The 23,375-nt window shown below is 42.9% G+C and overlaps 1 protein-coding gene and 1 long non-coding RNA gene across 4 annotated transcripts in view; one reads left to right on the top strand and one right to left on the bottom strand.

Moving 5' to 3' along the window:
- Positions 1 to 23,375, bottom strand: part of LOC139760679 (uncharacterized) — an 87,544-nt gene that overhangs the window by 58,159 nt on the left and 6,010 nt on the right. The window lies entirely within an intron of this gene.
- On the top strand, positions 1,726 to 18,452 carry LOC139760677 (transmembrane protein 205). The gene is made up of 5 exons (XM_071684203.1): positions 1,726 to 2,282; positions 5,779 to 5,963; positions 6,210 to 6,373; positions 14,818 to 14,904; positions 15,573 to 18,452. The coding sequence occupies exons 1-5, from the start codon at positions 1,945 to 1,947 to the stop codon at positions 15,777 to 15,779; spliced, it is 981 nt and encodes a 326-aa protein (XP_071540304.1). The 5' UTR covers positions 1,726 to 1,944; the 3' UTR covers positions 15,780 to 18,452.

The following is a 23,375-nucleotide window of genomic DNA, read 5'->3' as shown; positions in this document are numbered from 1 at the left end:
CCTATAATATTAACCTATAACGTATCTGTAGGTCATGATTTACTCATCTTCATAAAACTAATTATTCATCACTATGGATTTTCTGAAAACGTCTCGTCTACGAAAGCTCCCGAAGTGTCCCAGTAACGTCGTAACACAACAGGAGCGCACCGGTAGTGCCTCACGTGTCGCATCTTCGGTAGTCAGTCATTCCTCTGCTCCGACAATCATTGTTGTGCTGCAGCTTATACATCTTCCTTTTTTTTTTGGTGTGGATATATACAATCATGGACACAAAGATGAATAATAAGACTAATCTTATTCCGACTGGTATCGAACATGTTCACATTCACCTACCAAACTATATAACGATTTTGTCGCTCAGTTTCCTCAAAATACATATTCCTGTATCATCACGGATACGGTCTGTAAGTAAACAGAAGACTGACAACGTCAGTCATGCTTGTGCTCAATCATGTTTCTTCTTCAAGCGAAATATATTTTACCCGGATTTGTTGACAGAAGCCGATACTGATTCTCACGTCTTCAATCGAGATTTAGTGTACCAGAAATATTAAGATCTTAATTCTGTAATAACTAATCTATCATGAAAGTGAAAAAAGGAAATATTCTCAGTTCGCGAGCGCACTGGACATGGGAACCTTCCCATGGTAGACACAAGTGACCCGTGATCTTAACCTTCCACCTGATTTACGATGTGTCGGATGACATCAACACTGAGCATCAGAGGCGTATGGTCAGCTGATGTGACCAGCCATGGCCTGTCTGGTGAAATAAGTAATAAACCAGATGAGAATGGGGCAAAGAGGTGCCATCAAGTAAGACATACAGCACCGCTGACGCAGCCAGAAGACGCGAAGATACGTACCACATTCCCCGACAACGTCTGTGACCAGAGTGAGGCGCCTAACTCTATGCTGCCGTGATGCCGCTCTCAGACTCCGCCCCTCGGCCAAGCCCTCTCTCCAACCATGTATCACCTTGACTTATCTTCTTTCCGAATATGCGCACCCCTCTTGGCACACATCATTGTAAAGCAGCTTTACGCAATGGTCATCACATCAATTACAATACGCATGCATCGGTAAGGAGGATCTTTATTGAGTAGCTCATGTCCTGTGACGTCACGACTTATTACGTAAAACGCTCTTTCTGGAAAACCATCGAGACTGCGCGCAGATAACTGATGCTTGAAGGAGAAAGAGAGCGGGAGAGAGAGAGGAGAGAGAGCCTAGCGTACGTGACGCTAAGGGTGTATAGCCACTTGATGCTGGATTTGTAATTTTACTTCGATAATGTCTAAAGTATTTTTGCCGTTATCTCAGATACTGTTATGAGAGCGTTGACCTAATCAATGTCGGTAACCTTGCAGTGGTACCTAGTTTTCAAGATCATTTTAAACTCCATCTTTAATCCAGTTTGGAAAAGGTTTCTTTCGTACATTTGCGATGTCATTCTTTAGTCGTATTCCCGCCAGGAATCAACGCTTGGCAATGACCATTTGCCAACATTTAAAGGTAATCTATGCTTGATGTACGCTATGGATTCTGCTTTGATCATCTTCAGCTGTTGATGCCCATTAGATCCGACCACATAACGAAAAATCATGCAAATTGGCAAGTATATAGCGTACCCAACGTGCAACACCAATCCGCTATCTGGCAACTGCAGGGGTAATTCGTGGGGCCGGTGACTATATATTAGTGAGGCAAACCCTTCGTGTTCATATCTCGACGTGAGCTCCACCGGTAAATACCTGAAGACCCAAGATTACATTAACTTGTTAATCTTGGCAGACAGAACTGTCTTTGTAATTCATTTCAGGAACGGGAAAAAGGCGCTTTTTCACCGTCAGCTTCTAATCATTTTAGTGCAATCGTTCTAGTTTACTTATCTCACTGTTGTGGTCTTGGGAGCCTGTCCCGAGAAGTACCTGCCGAGTTAATGTGCGTGTCGACCATAGAAAAAGTCTCTACTATGACGGTAGCGGGAGTTGGGGCTAGGATGTTGGCGCCTCCAGACATGCCACCTTCAACCACCCGTAACCGTTTCCATTCCATCTCAGAGTTCCGTCCAGCGGAGATGCAAAAATCCAGATCCTCCGATGGATTTGATATGTTCACTTCATCCTCCGACGCCCTGACGAGACAGGAACTAGAGAAGCTCGTAGATTCCCGGAAGAGGGAACCGACCAAGGTGACCAAGGCGCAGATCAAGGAGTACGGCAAGAAATACAAGAACTTCCAGTCAGAAGAGAAGAAAGAAAACGCGCCAAATTACAGGTGAGTGTGTTTGATGCGCTACGTTGGACATATAGTGTTGCTGTCGAGTAAAGGTGATGTGTCCCTGAGGAATACACTGTTACCGATGCCTCAGGTAGGAATGTGTTGCAATAGGTGCGTCATGCAGGCACGTGGCACAGGGCGCTCAAGCACATTTATCACAAGCAAACGCATTTCTCTGGATGGTTTCCATTGTGATTGTTGCCTAAGGCAATGCACTACTTCGCTACATACGCAACTAATGGAAAGTACTTTTCAGGATTTGAAATCATGTAGGAAAATTCTCCCGAAGATAAAACTCGACTTGTTATATATTTGGCCACTCGTACTCAAAGTGACCTGATAGGTGCGTTTTGAAGTAGCGCAGTTATGTTTGCCACCCTTGCTTACTGATCACTTAAACATACACGCCAAAGCTTTTGCATTCACATATAGGTATGCATGGATGAATGCACACACATATGGACATGTGCACAGACGCATGTATGTCTTGCTCGTACATGGAGGCATACACGCACACCCGCGAATCCACGTCAACGTTGGACGTATGTACATACACGCACGGATGGGTGCATGAACATACACACAAAGACCCAAGAATGCACATGCAAGCATGGATGTTTACACCCTCAGGGATTCATGGACTCCTGCATATTCACAACGTATGGCAGCATGTACACATGGACAAACAAACGGGCCTACTAAGACAGCCACATACGCAGACACCCAAATACTCTTCGGTACGATAGCCTCGCTAACTCGGACCTTAGCTCACTCTTCTCCTCATGCAGTTTCGCGCAGTTTCCTGTAAAACCATAACATTTGTCTTTCATCTGTTGTCATCGGCTGATTTCAAGACCGTGTTGTCTTAACGCATGCATGTTGATGCAGTGTTTATAATGTCACCAACTTTTGTAAGTAATTTCATGGCCTTTCCATTTTTTGAAAACTGATTTGCAGTCTTCGTTGAACGGGAATGTTATATGATATAGTGAGTGATAATAGTGTAATTGAACGCTGCCACGTGACCATAGTTACTAGGGTATGTTGTAACATGATTGTTATGTTGTGATGAGGTAGTAGTAATATCAAAATAGGAAGGATATCGAACGAAACATTTCTTGTACCAAATGTTTACTGTAGATACTAAGTGCAAATATACTCTGTAGTGGACGGTGTCACCGTCTCCGATACAAACATGGCAGACAGTCTCACTTTGTCGGACGCGAGTATGGCGGACACTATTGCGATCTCAAACACTAATGGTAGACTTATCATGTTGACGAACGCGAGTGTGGTGGATGACGATATTCATGAACATAGATATGGTGAATACAATGTTCTTGAACTGACTAAGCTGCATATGTTCTCACACACGAATATAGTGGACCTTATACTCTCAGGCACAAACATGATTATCTTTTTTTTTTTTTTCAAACTATTCGCCATTTCCCGCGTTAGCGAGGTAGCGTTAAGAACACAGGACTGGATCATTTTTGGAATATCCTCACCTGGCCCCCTCTGTTCCTTCTTTTGGAAAATAAAAAAAAAAAAAAAAAAAACGAGAGGGGAGGATTTCCAGCCCCCCGCTCCCTCCCCTTTTAGTTTCCTTCTACGACACGCAGGGAATACGTGGGAAGTATTCTTAATCCCCTATCCCCAGGGATAAAAGTGTAATGATGTGTGTGTATATATGAGCAGGGAAAGCAAGATAACTAAGAAGTAAGTGCTTGGTGTCTTTGCTGCAGCAGTTGCATCATGGTTATGAAAGGTCTTGGGTTCTGTTGAAATGGTGTTTGTAGTGTAGGAATGAGTGATGTCTAGAGCAAAGATATCAATATAAATCAAAGATATCAAAATAAATCAAACGTGATTAATGCTATCATATTCGCAAACAGGGTTATGTTGCACATGTTCTTGAAGCCCAGGGTCGAAGTTGTTCATTGTTACACAGGAATATAGTACTTGGGAAAGTTGATTTTGTGATAAACTCTGTAGAAACTAACACATGACAGTTGATGTCTAAGATTACAGACGATAAGAAAGAAACAAGTACGGATAACAGAGATCATAGAAAACCGGTGGGTATGTAGTTACGTCTGATACAGTTTTTCCAGGAAAGACATTGTCCTGTAACGTGTACCGCAGTAATGTAATCCCACAGACTATACAGGTAAAGGAGACCTGAGCTTCACGATCAGTTTTACAGCACAGCTTGTAAACATAAAGCTGATTGTCTAGAACTATAAGGAAGCCGGTATTTAGCTGTTGTCTACAGGAATGCATTGTACATTAATATATAGAAAAGGATTGTTGTGCTTTTTAATGTTTCCGTTTATTTAGTGCCAGCTGGAGGGGCGTTCGGCGTTACACGAAAATAAAGAAAATCTTTATATCAGATTGTAAGGTGGACTTTGTTAGCCTTTAAGGCGAGGCTCTTGAATTCTGCCTTTGATCCTGAGGGACCTTTGTTATAACTTCAGGTAGCCAGGTTGCTTGTGTCAAGTCCAGAACAGAATATAATGTATATATATAAAGCTTTTGATAGTGGCTTTTGGTGGTCTCAAAGCGGCCTTCAAAGCCAACGCGCTTAAAACATTGCCTAAATTCTGAAGTACCGACACCCACGATCTGGGTCTCGGTGCTACAGTTTGGCCGTGAAAGCGTAACGCACGCACGCTTGGAAATATCTATTCGATCTTTTATCGACAGTTAAAGTGAAGAAACTGTTGCCAGGAAAGTATCCATGTGCATAACTTGAGGTCTTTATCATGCAAAAGCCTGTAGGTTACGTTTATTGGATTTGATATTGTGTGACGATGATCATCTGTCGCCGGAATTTACTATATTTGTGGAGTATTTTGTTTTATGGCCTTGTTCCAGCGAGGCAGGACTGTTGTAACAGCTGGGCAGATGACGGGGAGTCGAACTGCGATTTAGAGACGAACAACGTTACATGATTAACGTAAAGTTACGACGGATGTTTACGTCATTCTACCCTCGTGACTGAGTCTCGTCGGGAAAGATCCACATATAATGCGTGTCGTCCGTTGCTGTAGACGGTGTGGCAGTATAGTGCTTACTGAGCTATTCTAACCCCTGAGGTCGTGAAGGCTGGCCACCAGACACATCAGTTTGTGTCACCCGGACAGGGAGATTCGTATGGAGTGCTCGAACTAGCTTAACCACAGACTCCCCCAGCGAGTCACTTTCTTACTTCAGAAGTTGCCTGACTTGGGAGTACATTACCCTGAGTGAGGATCACTGAATCTTTTCTCTCCTTTCCTTACAAAGACGTACTTCGTTGCTGTGGTAGGTCTGTTGTTAGTTCAGGCAACTTGGTTTGTAGTTTTCATTAAGCGTTGTAGCCAAAAGATGAACCTCGTTTCCTCATCCTCTCTATATACATTATCATGAAGTGTCTCATATAAGGATAAGAGTGAGTTTCCTGGTCCCAGAAATCTAACTTGCATGTCCCTCTCCTCTTGTCACTCAGGGAGCTGCTGGAGCACACGCAGCCAGCACACTTCATCACCATAGTTGCTGTGGTGTACCTCGCCTTCAGGCTCTTCCCCGACTCCCGGAGGCATGCCACCGAAGCCTCTACGCTCACACGCCTCCTCTATGTCTCCGCCGTCAGCACCGTCTTCGGCAGTCAAGTCTGGATGACGTTTGTGTCTGGTGAGCAAAACTGACTGGAGCCTTGATAGGCTTGTTGTTCAGACTTGAAAGATTAAAGTTTGCTTGATCGATGGGAATGATAGTATACACCACAAAACAACTCCATCATATACTTTTGATCCAAAGTTCCTTACATACCATAATCAAAACATACTTGTTACTTTTGACTAATTCATCCTCGCACGTGGTGGTGGCAGTATATAACTACCTTTTCGCTCAATTATTTGATTTTCTCCAACTTGCCAGGCTTGGCGCTCTTCTTCACCGTCCCAAGACACGTGTTCGCGCAGGTGCAGCAAGTTCTCTTCCCGCTGTACTTCCTGAGCAACGCGGTGCTCATGCTGGTGGCTGTAGTGACCTACACGCAGCACCACCCGACCCACATGTGGGACAACCATCAGATGATGCAGGTGAGTCTCCTCCAACCTTCCTGTACTACAGCACTGTGTGTGTGTGTGTGTGTGTGTGTGTGTGTGTGTGGGATACTCTCATCGTACAGCAAGTTAGTCATGAGAAGTTACCAAGACAGAACTAGAGCCTTACACGAGTCTGTGTCATTCGCCTGGGTTTAGTTACAACAGCGGCCATCTTGGATGTTGGCTAGGGTTACCTACCATGAATATGAAAAGAGACCACCCAGTGACCATCCCTGCCAGGGACCATCCAGGGACCACCCAGTGATCATCCCTGCCAGGGACCATCCAGGGACCACCCAGTGATCATCCCTGCCAAGGTGCGTTCGGAATGCCCCCAGATATCTGTTTCCACATCAATCTATGCTCATTATGGAAGGAGGGGCCCGTAAGCTGGGGTAGATGTCATTTCAAATTGTCCCTGAAGTCGGTGTTTGTACTGAGCATGAACGCAGGGCCTGCAGGGGCTTGTAGCCTCTGTGGTCAAGTGATGAAATGGTCGGTAAAAGGCAAGTAGAGCGAGTCACCCGCAGTCCCTCGGGTCGGATGCTGATAAGAAAATACATTTTTTTTCTAAAGTTTTTCTTATACAGCTCGCGGCGTACCGGCATATAGTTATCGCTGGAATGATTATGATATTCAAAATGACCAAGAGGAAAGTCGCCGGAATTACCATGAACACAAGCAACGCTACAGGAAAATTCGTATCATGCCATAACTACGTTTCTATTTGTTCTAAGTAAATATTCTTGAATTTCATGACCAAGACTTCAGCATCAGTTCATACTACGTTTTAAACATATCATTAGTGTGATTCAAACCAAAAATTCTAAACACGACTACCAAGATATAACTGAATGAACAAGGAATGGGAAGAGAGAATGACCCTGTCCCCCTCGGGCGAGATCATCAGCTGAAGCAACATTCTGTAAGACTGACGATACTAAGAATAGATTCCAACTTCTGCTCCGACAGTTTTGTAACCCAAGATGGTTTCCTGATTGAGATAAGTCCCTCGTTATCCAGGAGAAGACAGTGTAAGAAGGTAGGTTTCAAGATGATGAAGAGTCTCAGGGACCGCTGGCGAGGAGTTAAGCTGTCATCAAAGCTGGTAGTATACCGTTCATTGTAGTATACACTGGTCGAGTGAACACGTGTACCTGCACCACATGATGACGGTACACTTGCGTCACGCCTCATGATTACGTACTTTACAGTTTCAGATTTTCATCATCATATCATCTGTATTGTATGTGGTGCTGTGTTTGATGCAAACTGATTACATGATGATCACAAACCCCAAGTGTCTCACCGACCTCACCAAGATGTATGAAATATTTGGCGTGAATAAGATATTGTTGCCTTAGGTCGCTTCACGTACAGTCTGCTTTCCTCCTGATAATCTTCCCAAGTTGTTCATCATAGTGATAGCTGACTGAGGCTGTACATAATAATAAAAGCACTTTCCCTCTATATTCTGTATCTTCATGCAATACTGGATGTGTTTCAGTGGCATTTGTATATACAGTTCCTCATCCACTTTCCAGAGGTGACGTCTCAGAGTTCTGTTTCTGCCGCACAGTTTTGGTCATCTATATTTAACTGTAACTGCTGATGTGACCCATCCGTGTTTCACATCAGCATATGTAAATGACTCACCCATTTACACTTTGATAAGTGTGGCATTTGCATAGAATACAGTCATTACATTTTTTTTTTTACCTTTATGCTGCTTAATGGTTTACATCCTGGTTGTAGCTCATGGCAAGTTATGGTTGATGTCGCTATGACGAGGTTGTTGTACATCCTGGTTGTAGCTCATGGCAAGTTATGGTTGATGTCGCTATGACGAGGTTGTTGATTACACATCGCTCACGTGCTTAATGTCAAGGGTCATGTCTCGAGCCACTGCTACATCGTATGACCTACCGTAACCCCTTTTACCTGTGAGGTTGTCAGATTTCAGTTAAATTCTGCATCTCAGATTAACCTAATCAATATTCATCTAAATAACTATGCTGCTTTTAGCTTTCTGAGATAGACAAAGAGACGGAGAAAAGAAATCCATCACATGGTGGAGAGAGAGAGAGAGAGAGAGAGAGAGAGAGAGAGAGAGAGAGAGAGAGAGAGAGAGAGAGAGTTGAGCAAGGGGCTACGTGAGGAGACGAGCGTAGGTCGTGTTGTCCCCCGGGGTTCCGTCGTTAGTGACCTCCTGCCAGCAACTGGAAGGAGTTATACGCGAGCTTAATGACCTTGCGTGCCACCTCGCTGGGAGTCGAGACGCAGGGACTTAGTTACTACCATAAGTTCTGCTTCCCGTAATGATCTCTCGATTCAGATTTCCAGTGGTTGTGCCGAGAGACTTGGTCCACCCAGTGACAATGATGACAGAGATAAAGAGGCAGATTATTCATGACAAGAGCCAAAGCTGTAGTGTCATTGACCTTCACATATCCGGATGATGAAGTATTCATGTAGGGTTGAGTATCACGATACAAACTCCGGCCAGCATAAAGTCCATCGTATTCCAGGATTCACCTGGAAGAACTCAGTGTACCTTCAGTCGTCCTGTTCAGGTTGGTATTAGTGTTAGGGATGACGACGATATCCAAGTCAAGGACACAGCACCACTTGCTACCTTGTTAGTGTGCCCTTGTCTTGTGTATTTATATGGAGGGATCATTCGTCACCCGGAGAAACAAAATGTATCAAACAAATTTGAATGTCATGATCTTCACAAAATGAGATCATGAACACTTCGCAGCAACTGATCTTACTTGAAATATTTCCTCGTATTTTTCAAAGCTGCTGATGACAAGACCTGCTGACGAACCCTTCCCCGGGCGCAGGAGCAAGTTGATTTCAGAGCAATTTTCTCGTCGCTGGGTTTAGTTTTTTTTCGGATAATGATACGTTGGCTGCAGAGGCAAGTCTTGTCTGCATATGACAACAGTTGTCTTTAGCCACTCGAGGAAGCCTGGACATGTCAGCCTGATGATAGGTCTACGTGTTGCTTCTCTCTTCCGTGATGCGACGCACGTAGCCAGCTTTATGATAGAGGGTGCTACTTGAGAACAGTGGCTTCCTCGAATACAACTAGTTATTAAAGAATTTGATGCGTTTTACAAGTATATATTATTCACACACACACACACACACACACACACACACACACAATGATCAAATGTAGAAACTGATGCACAAGCACAATTTTCTACCAACGAATCATTGCGTGGGAGTGTAAGTGGCCTGGCACATGGTAATGACTGGTTCTGGACGCTGATCACTGTACTCTTGTGAGTCACATGCGGACGTCTGTGTTGGCGACTTATGGATCAGGTTTTCTTCAGTTTATCATGACTCTCAAGTTTTACATCTGACACATTTTGATTGTATTGCATGACAGTTGTATTGCATGGCAGTTTGGATGTTTAGATTCTTGTGTTAGCTAAAGCCGCCTACCCGCATCTAACAACCAAAAGGATTCACTCTGGTATTGTTACATATTACGGCTGTTACCAACGATCGTTACCCTCCAGTAAACCAAAGGAAGACAATCGAGTTATTTCTTTTTTTTTTATTTCTCGCTACACAAAAGATCAGCGAGCTGGAGGTCGACTCACTAGCCAGCAGGCCACTAGCGTTGGTGTGGGTGTGTATCACACCCACCCATCATCGTATTGCCTTCCACACCCTCAGCCAGACCTCCTGTATGCTAACATTCGGACACCTCCAACTTGTGCACACCTGTTGTCCACTCCTGGCTACATGGATATCTATATTTTTGCTAGTAAATTTTTCACCGTTTTATATACAAGACGAACAAGGACGGAAAACTTCCGTACAGTCATCGCAGTACAGCAGTGGGCGTAGGTCGTGCTGGGAGTTTGAATATCAGGAATACAAGTGATCGAGTGTAGGTGTTTGGCTCTGTACTATAAGTGTTTACAATTACGTACGAAGTTGTGGGTGACATCGAACTACAGGCTCCTGTGATCCTCCCGCAAAATAAGGTTTTCATCGTCGTTATAAAGACTGTATAGAGTGATCATCGTCGTTATAAAGACTGTATAGAGTGATCATCGTCGTTATAAAGACTGTATAGAGTGATCATCGTCGTTATAAGGACTGTATAGAGTGATCATCGTCGTTATAAAGACTGTATAGAGTGATCACACTTTGTCTCTGCAGTTACTTTTGGGTTTCTCAACCTAGGAAATCCAATAGCAAAGGTCACCACACAAAATATAGGCTTTATCACAACGAGGTCGCTCGACACACAGGAGATTGTGGATGTGCCGTGGACGAAAGTATGTCGAAGCCGTTGTTATTTACAGCTACACCGCTGAGTATGGAGAAACATTTCGGTTGACTGTCTCTAATTTTTTCTTGAGGTCGCAGTCCGTAAAATCCATTGATCCTGTACCAATTTTTCTAAGTTGGAGATAATCTAGACATTCCTGCCAGATGGTCGTACATTCCAACCCTCACAACGTCCTCCAGGTGGCATCTTGCATCAAAAACAGAAACACACTCAGCTTTACGACAGACAACAGTCATACACATTAGCTTTAGAGGCCCGTCAGCCTTGCCTGATGAGGGAGTATAAATGCACTTAGCAAACTGTTATGGAGCGAAAGTGCAAATCTGGAAATTAAACTCAAATAGACTTGCAGTGTCTGCATTAAAATAACCCAGTAAAACATGGCATAAGAAACGGGCGAGATAAATCTAGTGAAGTAAAGCGAGAGAAACTTGTTTGTACCCACAGTGGTTTACAGCGACAATGAAACGGTTTCCTGGTAGTTCTCTGGACAAGTTTCTCTCGGTTGTGGTAATAAGTCTAGTGTTTTATCATAAAAAAGAAGTTACAAATCAAACCTCGAGTCCCAGATTTACAAAAGAGAACAAAACCATGCTACCAAAATGCCTTTACAATGATAAAAGACATTATGAATCATAACACAGGATCATGTTTACAAGAAACCATCAATTTTTTCAGACCATCTTGGTCCTCCACCACGTCACTCGTGGATATAATACTCGGGAGTGAAAAAAGGCAGGTAGCCTGACAGTCTGTGAACTAGATACTGGTCCATGAACACCATTTACAGCCGCATGACCCAGACAATAGTAGGTCAGGGAATAAACCTTATGCCCCCGTAACCCTGATCTTCCCCTTGGTACAGACCGTAACTCATAGGCTTGCCACACTGTCAGCGCTAACAAGAGGCTCAGTCCTCGTTAGTTGCTCACCGGAGTAACTCTTGCGAAAACCTCACATGCATGGTCACCCGCAGGCCAACCTCACATGCATGGTTACCCGCATGCCAACCTCACATGCATGGTCACCCGCAGGCCACACCGACGTGTTCGGGTCAGTACTAGGACCTCACCAACACAGGGGCAGTCATCACGGTTTTACTCCACTTGAGGAGAACATGCATGAGCTGTGAATTACAGCAGGGTGATATCTTTCTTCAATGTGAGCTTGAACACCATCCTCATTCAAGGTAATAATCATAGCGGTCTAGGATGAGAATAACGAAGTTGATCTTAGAATTACCGAACCTTAATTATACAAAGACATGGATTTCTTCATCATTTTCTCCTCACACACAATTGATTTTATCAGTGAATAAAAGAATTAGAAAGTCATGTGCAAGAATATGTTGAATTCTCTTTTATTTGCAATGCATCTGCTTTATAAACTCAAAATCATCCAACCTCACTTTGATGTAAAGAAATTATATTGTTTTGAGACTAATAAAACCTGGAATAGTGCAAAGGCAATGATATTCTAAAGTGCAAGAGACTATGGCAACGAAATGGAACGGAAGCTTGAAAAAGCAACGAACAAAGAGATCAATGATACGTAAGCAGATTCCCTTTAAGGATTACAAACACAAGCAAACAGAATTTGGTCTTTATATCTTGGCATAAATGTGCGAGTGTCATCATGTTGATATGGTCTTGCACGTGCAGTAGGTTTCCCTTTCCTTCACATGGGTCTCGTGGAAAACATCCGAGTGAACGTCAGATATTCAGTTATTCATTTCAGTGCTCTAAGGGTAGTGCTTAACAGCCTGACACCTCTAGGGCGTCCTCCTGCTCGTCCCAATGGTCTGCCTCCCTCAGATGACGCACCAACTCGTACGCTCGTGTTCTTTACCTTCGAAATGACTTCCCAATTGCTGATAACTCCCACAAGAACACCTTCCTTGATCAGTCTGACAGCTCGACCTCAAGTGAGTGCTTAACGACTTGGAATATTGCAAAACAATCCTCTGACAACACTAGTGATTAATAGATTTTCACGGTAACAATCACCGGCTAACGAGTTAAGCGTCGGGCGTTCTATGGTGACCCTTTGCCAGAAGGTCACCTCGAGAGAGAGTGGTGGAAGGCTCCGCACGTAAGCCACACACCTCCCTCAACACGGGACAATCAGAAGGGGAGTAGACTGGTGTGAAGGGGATGCGCCACCTCGACAAGATTAATGATCTGTGTTGGACATGCGCCCAGGGTCGCCTGCTACAGTGGAGATGTGATCAGTGGAACGTCAGACAATCTTTGAATTACTGTTACAATAACATTTCCTTCTCTATTCATATACTTGACATCCTGGCAAGTAAGACGACCGCTGCTTCTCTTTTCACACGAGAAAGTACCGTTAATAAGATGTTTGGAAACAAAAGTGTTAGGTGACGTAAAACACAGCATTTGATTGAGACATACTAACTCTGGAATTATCATAGCGACCATTGGTTCGTTCTCTTAAATTTCTAGCACAATGATTTAAATTCAAAAACATTTAAGCGATTCATGTTTTGATAAAAAGATGAATTCCGGTATGATTACCACACATTGCTGTCAGCGTTGGATACGAGAGAGACACATTGCCACAAACTTGTAGAAAAAGTTTTGAAAATAGATATGCGCCAACGTCATCTTAGATCCTGCACCACCCATACAGAGGACGTACACGAGGCGTCCCCAGGTTGTGCATGATCAGCCAGATAGCAAGACAGCGGGCGGGGAAGGTGTCTGTACCTGTTGGTGGCGAAGGTGAGGAATAAACGCCAGCATTCAGCCGGAGGATGGTGGCTGAAGGTGGTACTCACGGGGGTCAGGTTTTGTGTCGTGCCTAAACTGCCCGTCGTGTGTGGCGGGTCGAGGGTGCGCGTCACACCCGCTGGAGGAGATTCATCCGTTATTTCCAGATAGAGCGTTGCCAAGCCTACCCCGGGGATGCTGCTGTGGACTTTGCCCGGTCATTACGAAAGTGGATGTTTCGCCTCACGATAGTTAGTGAAATGTCATTGGGAAACTCTCACGTCAACACTAGTGGGTACCGTCAGAATCATCAGCTCAAGTGAGTGCTATTTGTGAATACTGCCCCGCCGGTGTCAGTGGACGTACCGTGAAGTGGTCATCATCCCATTTACTAGAGTGGACGTGATGGCGGCTGTCGCGTTACGCTCGTGAAGCTTGCACCAGAGGGTCATGACTGGCGGGGACTGTCGTCACCACTGGTGTGTACTGTTACGTCAACAGCAGTGGGTAATGTCACGTCGACAACATTGGGTAGTGTCACGTCAACGCTATGCAAACTTACTACACTGGCAGTTGTTTTGAAAGCTCGTTCCTTATAGAAGCAGGTTTTCTAACATGTCTGGTAACTGGCGTTCTTACTTCTACGTTACCAAGTGTTGCGTGACTGGGTGTTTCCTCAGTGGATGTTGCCTTGTATCGAGTGATAGGTGTAATCCGTGTCGATAGGCATTACAACGATCATACTAGTGGATACCCTGTTCGAGTATGATCCCTCCTCCACTTGGTGTTGCGGTAGTGTTGCTATCTCGTAAATGGCGAGTACTCAAAGTAGATGTGTTCCACGGTGCGGCAGTTGATAAATATTCATGCTAAAGGGAACTAATTACTAAACACTTTCTAGAACACATTTGGGCGAGGTGTGACAGCGAACCCTGGTCCCACAAACATTTGTACCAATGATTCAATCGAATTTCCATAATGTTCACGGAAACCTGTTTATATTGGATATTGTACATTGTACATTGTTGCTCTGAAAACAGAATCTGGATGAAAGAGGCGTCAGCTACACCGGACATAGCACATAAGTACTTGTAATCATTGTAGGAAGTACTGGAGCAATGTGTCCTTTTCAGCTCCTTTGTAGGTTACTGTTTATCGTGATGGATTTGTACCCTTCCTTATGTAAATGGGATGAATATACAACGTATATACTTATATATACTTCATAAGTATGTACCAAGTATCTACATCCTCCTCTTCCGCTGTATGATATATAAACAATGCTTTGTACATTCCTGAATTTGTATTTAAGTTTGGTGGTTAGTTATGTCATCAGTATATCTAGAAACTTCACAGAATTAAATATGAGATTTGGTTGGTTTCAGGGAGCCATCCTGGTGAGCTGTTTCTTGGTGAACCTGGGTATTCGACTGTACTTGGCACCAGTCCTCACAAAACTCATCACTGTTAAGGTAAATTTCACAACTGTAATCTGACGGATATCTGAAACAACTTCAGCCTCCGTCACTGTTTATACCCTTGCCAAACTAAGAGTTAATCATATCTGTTGTGAGAAGCAATACCTCTTTTCTCATCCTAAACTAAACGCAGTTTAGAACAATCTTGGTACTGTCAAACTTATTCTTACCCTCCTCACGTCTTCATTGAGCTTATTCTTTGTCACTATCAAGATAAATCTCATACGCCTGTATCACCATTCACTACGAATCAAGTTCCTATCAAAGGTGATAATACTACGTGTGTACCTGTCATGTGAACACTGGCATCACTTGTCTCTCTCTAGCAGGGCCACCTTTACTCAACGTCCGTGAATGTCTTTACAAATACACGATTTGATACGACTTTGCTGCCATCTTACCATGAAAGGGATCAAGGTTCTGATCGCTTCTCTCTTCACTGTTTGATCAATGCATGAACTGTCTTCTGTTCCTGACCCTGACTCCTACCCGTGGAACTCCAGTTTATTGAGGCATTTTAACAGAGTCTGACAACGTTCATTCTTATTCTTACCTCCTTCATGACATATCGCTACAAATTTTCACTTGCTCCTCTGCTACCTAAAACCATATCACTATCTTGACACAATGAGCCATATATGACCTTCTGTGTTCTTCGGCAGATCGCTATCGAGCGGGAGGCAGGTCTTGGCCAGGAAGTAGGCTCCAACAAACCTGGCCTTCTTTCCCACTGTCCTCACTATATGCGCCTTTACCGCGCCTTTCGCAGGACACACATGATAATCGCTGTCGGCAACATGGTATCCATGGCCGCTACCTCCCTCCATCTCTACTACCTGGCCACTAAACTTTGCTCCGTCCAGCTGTAAAGACCTTCATACGCGAGCCAAAAACAAGCGAAAACAGGTGTGTCACTACCTACAGGTATACTACACATCTGAAGCACAAGTACTCAACGGTTCTCAGCGGGTGCACCAACTACCAGATACCTCTGCAATGCTTGGCCACCGAAGAGCCTTGAATGGCCGTCTCCTCCTGCCAGCGCCTCCACCACAACAGCACCCAGGAGGCTGCCACGTTGGCAGGTCTGAGGCAGAGCTGTCCTGTTATGTGTTAGCTGCCTCTGAGGTGTAGTCTGGCCCCGGCTACACGAGAGGCACCAGTGCCACCGGACACTACTCAAAGCCATGGCGTCGTTAAACACCGTTGCATCATTGCTTCGTAGCTCCTACTTGGCTTAGTACCTGAATATCTGTCATGTTAGGCAGGTAGATGCATGCCATGGATACGGTGCCAATTTGTAAATAGAGTCATTCAAGTTTCCTCTTGTCTTTGCCTGTAACTGCAATTCAGGTTCAAGTCTCATTTGATTGGGTATTTCAACTGGAATACTTGTAGTGAAGCTGCTGACGAAGTATTTCCTGTATGTAATGTTTAGTGTGCTGACTCACTAAACGTCATCCAGTAAGTTAGCCGTTATGTTGACGTAGACGAGAATAGCAGAAAGTCCTCTTCCACCCTCTGTATTAAGACATGGGAGAAGTAAAGGTCGGGAAGAAAATGTAAACCGGAGAGAGTTTAAAATATGTTTGTAGCGTAGGTACACTGAAGTGTGTGTGTGTGTGTGTGTGTGTGTGTGTGTGTGTGTGTGTGTGTGTGTGTTTTTCTTGAATAAGAATGTAAACTCCCTCTAGATGTCTCTCCTGCTTACCTCATCATCAAAGGTCATTCATCCTTCCTTCTCCCTTCCCACCTCTCCCTCACCGACCCTCCATCTTATTTCATTCCCATCTAGAGTCCTTCCTCGACCTTCCGTTTCCTTCCATACTCATCCCTGCTTCCTCCTGGACTCTCCATGTCCCTCCATACCCATCTTTACTACCCTTTCGACCCTCCATGTCCCTCCATATCCATCTTTACTCCCTCCTCGACCTTAGAATAACGCTGTATCAAGATGATTGAAAATAACTATATTTTTTCTGCGGTGATAAGGATGGCACGACTGTTTTCAGTGTAAGAATGAGTACAATGAATACGGAGGAATTCAGACAGTACGAGACCAATGGGTCCTAATGAGGCTGTCTGTTATAGTGGAAGAGAAGAGAAACTCATGGATTAGTGTGTTAAGGACAGAAGGACATACAGATGTAGTTGGCTCACATGAGATAAATGCATGATACTTTTAGGTTCCTTCAAGTTATGTTCGCTAGTGTGTCGTGAGGCTTCATGTTCGCTAGTGTGTTGTGAGGCTTCATGTTCGCTAGTGTGTCGTGAGGCTTTAGTCATTATTTTGTAACAAAGCTGAATACTACCCGAATCACCAAATTCTATGTAGACGTGCATATGTGGGGTTGTCTTTGGCAGTATGATGAAAGAATACATGAGAATTTATTTGTACGAAATAGAGCAACTACCCATCCTACAAACATAACTTTCTCATAGTCACATACGTCAGTCTCTGGTCTTCAATATTCTGCAATGCAATTAATCATAGTTACGTAGGTGATAGTGTGCTGTACTATAGCCATGGTGTACAGAAGTAACTTATTCGCAAGTGTTTAGTGATCCTTATCATTCATTAAGTACTTTATGGAGTGTGGCAACATTGTGACTTCTGTATGATATATATATACATATATTATATATATATATATATATATATATATATATATATATATATATATATATATATATATATATATATACACACACAATACATTAGGTATAACGAGGAATTCATTGTTCTCCTGTAGTTGTACAAGATCTTGATATCATGATTCATTATTTCCTAAACCTCACAAGGAGCGTTGTATCAGATTTACCGACATTTTCCCTATATGAACCATTATAGCAAGACGTTTAAAAGCCTCGCTTGTTACCTGAATATATGATGAGTTGATGTTTATTCTGCATGTTTTAGTGCAAGAATTTCCTTTATCATATTTGTGTTGTTTTTGTACAAGATTTAGCACAACCGTTTGTAAGGATGTGTGTGTGTGTGTACATAGCATCCCTGTATGGTCACATCATGTTTGGTAAACGTCTCAGAGTTTATCTATAACTTAAATGTGGAAATCTATATTGGTCATGAGGTGGAAAGTTGCTCTCAAGTGTTGGTTATATATATATATATATATATATATATATATATATATATATATATATATATATATATATATATATATGATATTTCTAACCATCACTTCCACAGAGTAACTATATTAATCTAACTTTCTGATATCAGTTTTGAGAATGTTTGAAAAGTATGTGTGTATGTGTGTGTAGCGGAATATAATCTGAAAAGATTAATCACTACAACAGCCATAATCATGACTTCTATAATCACCATAATCATTGATGTTGTTATAGTATTAAGCATTATCATCATCAGTGTCATTATGTAAATATTATTACCTTATGATTCCTAGTCCATCGTAGACCATTAAGTATATTTATGAAACATGTCTTATGTATAAACATGTCTTATGTATAAACATGTCTTATGTATAAATCGATTTCACGAATAAAATCATCATCAAAGATCTAATCTTTAACACCCTCACGTTATTCAAAACCTTTGTACCAACTTATAAATTTATCTACTCATTTGTACTAATATCATGTTTCGTAGATTTGATGTACATCTATGTAAACGTAACATCTTATGCACACAGATACCCATACATATACAGATCACATCCAACCAGATAAACCATACCTGATATAAAGGGACTCTGTTTGGTGTTCAGTTTTGTTATCAGCCAGTATTACTTACTTTACCTAAATCCATTTATCCACAAGTTTAGCAGTGTAAGAATTAAGAAAAACATCCCAACATCTCGGCTTGACTTATCATCTGGTGTCTGCAATGTGTACAACGTGCGTCTTTATCGACACACACAAGACAACCATATGAGCTTCAACTTCTTAAGCACAAAGACAGCCAGACTACTCTCCAACCTTCTAACTTTTAAACTACGTTGGACGTTCCTGCTCTTTGCTTTGTGACGAAGTCGCGTTACACAGGAAGAGGACAGGTAGGAAGGTGGAGCACCAGCCTTCACATACTGCTTCCCTTTCACTGTCTACAATGGAGGCTGCCAGACCCAGCAGGGTCCCACCGCAGCCACAACACCCGCGTGTCACCCATCACGTAGACCTTCCTCCAGCTTTTTATGGTACGTCTGTCTAACTGGCAATTTTGCTCCTCCTCCTAATCTGCCTCCCTGTTTCTTGCCCACACACACACACACACACACACACACACACACACACACATCAGGTTATAGCAGAACAATGGATTTCATGATAACTCTACATAATAAAAACATTATATCTGATCGGGACATTTACAAACTTATTACATATTTTACAACAACGAGTTATGCATAAAGCTCAGCTGACAAAAAAGTTTCAAACCAAATTTAACTAATACAATGACCGTGAATTTCATGGAAAATTTAGATTGCAATTAGAATATGTATATATAATTCTCATATGGCAACTCACAAAACGTTAAACTTGCTCTCCAGCAGCGAGCTGTACTGAGCTAGATCATGGAAAACGTTTGATCATAAACGTTCGAACATCTGATCCATGTTAATGACTCTTCTTTCTCCTTCATGTTATCACTACTGACGTTGTAGCCTGCTCCATCATGCTGTCATGGATCTAACTCCTTAATTCTCGTCTTAAACGTATTTACGAATCCATCAATCTCCTCACATAATGGCTCATGCATGCATCACTCCCGCCAGCCTCGCTGAACCTGAGCCACACACCAGTCTCGCCCAGTTATCGCACCAACTGGTCTCCGTGATGGACTATGTTCCATACAGTTGTCTCACCTTCATATATCTTCTGTCGTTGTTGCTAGACGGTTTCCTTCTGCACTCACACCGATCATCCGAATACCTTGTGTTTCCTTATGTACTTCCTGTATCCTCTCGCTTCTTAGTCACTATCGTTTTTGCAGTTGTTTTTCTTGTCTTATTTTGATTTCTTCAACCACATTTAGTAGGATTCACTCGCTCAGGAAATCCAGTACTGTTGCTGGAAGCTGCAGCTGCTCATTTCCCTTCCCTGGAATCCTTATAAAGATTCCCTTCGTTCTTCCCTGTTGTCCTTCTCCCGCCACAGCAGCAGTTACCTCATACCGTACGATCCTGTTTCATTTCCCTGTTAAAAAAGCTAAGTTCTTAGTGGCTTAACTTCCTGATTAACTGATCCTGGTTACGTATTTTCTTACATTTTTGTCTTCGTTTGTTCTCTTTCTCGTCTTGCAACTGTGACCCTAACTGTCTGATGTGCTGGGTACTTTCTGTCTGACCTGTGTTTGCAGTAATTTCTCTCTATCTATGCACACAACCATAGATTTTTAGACAGCCCAAGTCTCTTCACGGCAAAATAGATAATACTAATGATATAATGATAATAACAATAATAGTAATAATGATAATGATAATAATGTAACTTCACTGACTACCCAGCACCAGCAGTCAGGTCATAACTTTTCTCGTGTGTTTCTACACTTCCTGCGTCGCTGGACTGGATTGGATACTCTGGTTTTCCTGATACGTTTGGTATGACAGTTGGCTTTGTTTATATTCTATTACCTAATCAGTGTGTGCCCCATGCACCTCGTGTATTTATGTGATCAGTTTGTGCAACATGGTAAGCGAGTTCTACACTTCTTATACAGGATTAGGAAAGGGAGTTTGCACAGGATGTGCGAGACACATGAATAACGGAGAAATGATAGATCGTCTCGCAGACAAACCTACGAATCAAAGCAGAGACTGATCGCTAGACCTCTATGTAGGTTCTCATATCAGTACCTCGGCCCTGTGGTACCCCACCTGGCCGTGGCTTCCTCATCCAAATGATGGGGTGTATGAGCTCAGCCAGGCAATATCTCTCTAACATAGCTTCAAAGTACACAATGATGAGCCTTCCCCATCATACGAACATTGCAATGAAAGAAACTTCATTACCACACCCACCCACCGTCACTCATGTAGCCATCCAATCTGTAATTGAAACTTTCCATTGTTCATTATTCCACTCATCACGAGCTGTGCGTCCAGACCCAAGCTTTCCTGTATCTCTATGAATCCGAAATTCATCAGGTTTGCAACAACTGTTGATAGCTCTGGTTATTCATCGCACATTCTAAGTCTCTTACTGATATCTCCTTTATTCAACCCTTACATCAGACCGCTGCTGTTACTGCTTTGTGTTTGCCATATTTATGTATATGGTTGATGAGCCAAAGACAAAATTCCTTGTTTAATACACTTCGGCAACTGAGGCTTCTCCCTGCTGGCGTAGGCAGCGTCGCTGGTTCGGTTCCACAAAGATGGAAATTCCCCAGCAACGTGTGAGCGGCCCTGCTCAACCAGACTCTCATTACATGTTGCTCCTTCAGGACCTCAAGGACACCACTTCCCGCAGGATGCTTTTACAGGGGGAGAGAGAGAGAGAGAGAGAGATAGGCAGGCAGATACACAATCAGATAGAGAGACGAAGAAAGAATGCAGAGAGAGACAGACAGACAGAGACAGACAGACCAGACCGATAGTTCCTAGACGTCGAGGTGATGACCTCAAAACTGATATATCGCAGCTCAAGGAGTCACTGGCAATTCCCACGACCCCTGGCACGTGTCCTGCTCTCGTCCGTCTTCACACTTAATGGAGAACATTATTGAAATCTGAGGCTCATACTGTTAGTGGCGCCAGTGAAATGCTCTCTGAAGGTAATGCGACTCAGGTTTAGCAATACAGTTCAGCGAGCTTCGGGCATTACCATTAACTGTGGACCTGCCAACCGTCCGAGTGACGCTGATCTTGTTCATGTGCAGATGACTCGGTCACCAAAGTTTACAGATTTAAAAAACTAAAACATTTTTCTTTTCTGTCTGACTTAAATGACATTCATAGTTCTATTTCTCTGAAACAATGGCATAAATGTCTTGTTGATATGAGAGACACACTTCATTGGTTTGTACTTCATGTTTGTGTTACTCAAACACCTTTCCAACTGCCTGACACCTACCACTATTACACTGCCACTATGACCCCTGCCACTATGTACATGAAGAAGCAATACACTGACGAAGTATGCAAGAGGGAGGGACGGACCACATCTACAGCCCGGGGCCAGAGTGGAGGACCAGCCATCAGTCCCGGTCCTAAATCTCTGGTTCATATGTGACGTCACAAACCATTGTCTCCTTTATGTATTTCATGTTAGGTTTAGAACTCCATCTCTACATGACACTTACATGTAATCCCAACAATCAGTCTTAAATGCACATTCAAGGTGAGCCCACATGAGGAGCAGAGTGAGCAACAGACTGCTGGGAACGAATTCAAGACAGTTCAGGGAAAACAGACTGCTACTCTAGTTCGAAGCAGGAAGTGTGTGGAAGTACTGGAAACAGCTACGAGGAATCCAGCTGCACCAGGCCACGAGAAACCCAGCAGTCACTGGAAACCTTTCTGTTGTACCACATATCTTCACATTGTAAAATCATGTCAGCAAAATCTATTTGTATCTGCGTCATTATCAGCTTTCTCGAAGAACACCATTAAGTAACGACGAAGAGTTCCCTAGCAGTACCTTTCCCGCATCAGGCCTTCAACAGTTCTTGGTCAAGAAATATCAAGTACTTTCAAACACATTGAACCATACCTACACGATCATAACAAAGATCAACGAACCATGTGAAGCCGTCTAAATCTCTGTCATCATTACCATTAATAATGCATCCGTCTTTGGTGAATGATAGCGGTAATCTACGCCATACCTGTTTCATTGACCTAAAAGAGACACGATTGTGACCATTGTATCTCTACATAAGCTTACCCTTTCCTCGCGAACTAGAAGAAAATGGCAAGACCTAACGACACTTAGAGAAAACGTAATTTTTATGAGTACCTAAATCATTTTCATATTTTCGCACATGAACTGCTGTTCATAATCTTTCATCGGCAGACTTGTGTGCATTCTGATGATTCCAAAACGATTTAATGTAAGTGCATCAAAATTATGTTATGCGGCGGTAAGTTGAATTTATAGGATGATAAAGGAAAAATGTTGCATGTTTAATGAAGAGGCGCTTTCATAGATATTCTTTTACATTGGCGAGAAACAATTTCATTTGGACATCTGCTGCAACAAACTCTCACGATATCATTCATGTAACTATTCCGACTTATCATTTATGTATATTATTCTTATCAACGGTTATCACGTGTGTTCTCCAAGCTTAAGCTGCAGTTATGATGGAGGAGAAAGATGTAGGACGAACTGGAGACAGGGAAGAGATGGACTCCAATCAGAGAGAAAGATTCTAGCGACTGAAGACGATGATCCAAGGGAAGGAGTGTTTGGATGGTAACATTAAGCTCAGTTCGCCAAGTAACTATCAGGCCTGTAATCTTCCGGAACCATAACTCCTT

The sequence above is a fragment of the Panulirus ornatus genome, chromosome 37, assembly GCF_036320965.1.
Source record: "Panulirus ornatus isolate Po-2019 chromosome 37, ASM3632096v1, whole genome shotgun sequence".
NCBI lineage: Eukaryota > Metazoa > Arthropoda > Malacostraca > Decapoda > Palinuridae > Panulirus > Panulirus ornatus.
Note: the sequence above shows the minus strand (reverse complement) of the source record. Positions and strands in the feature narration are given on the sequence as shown.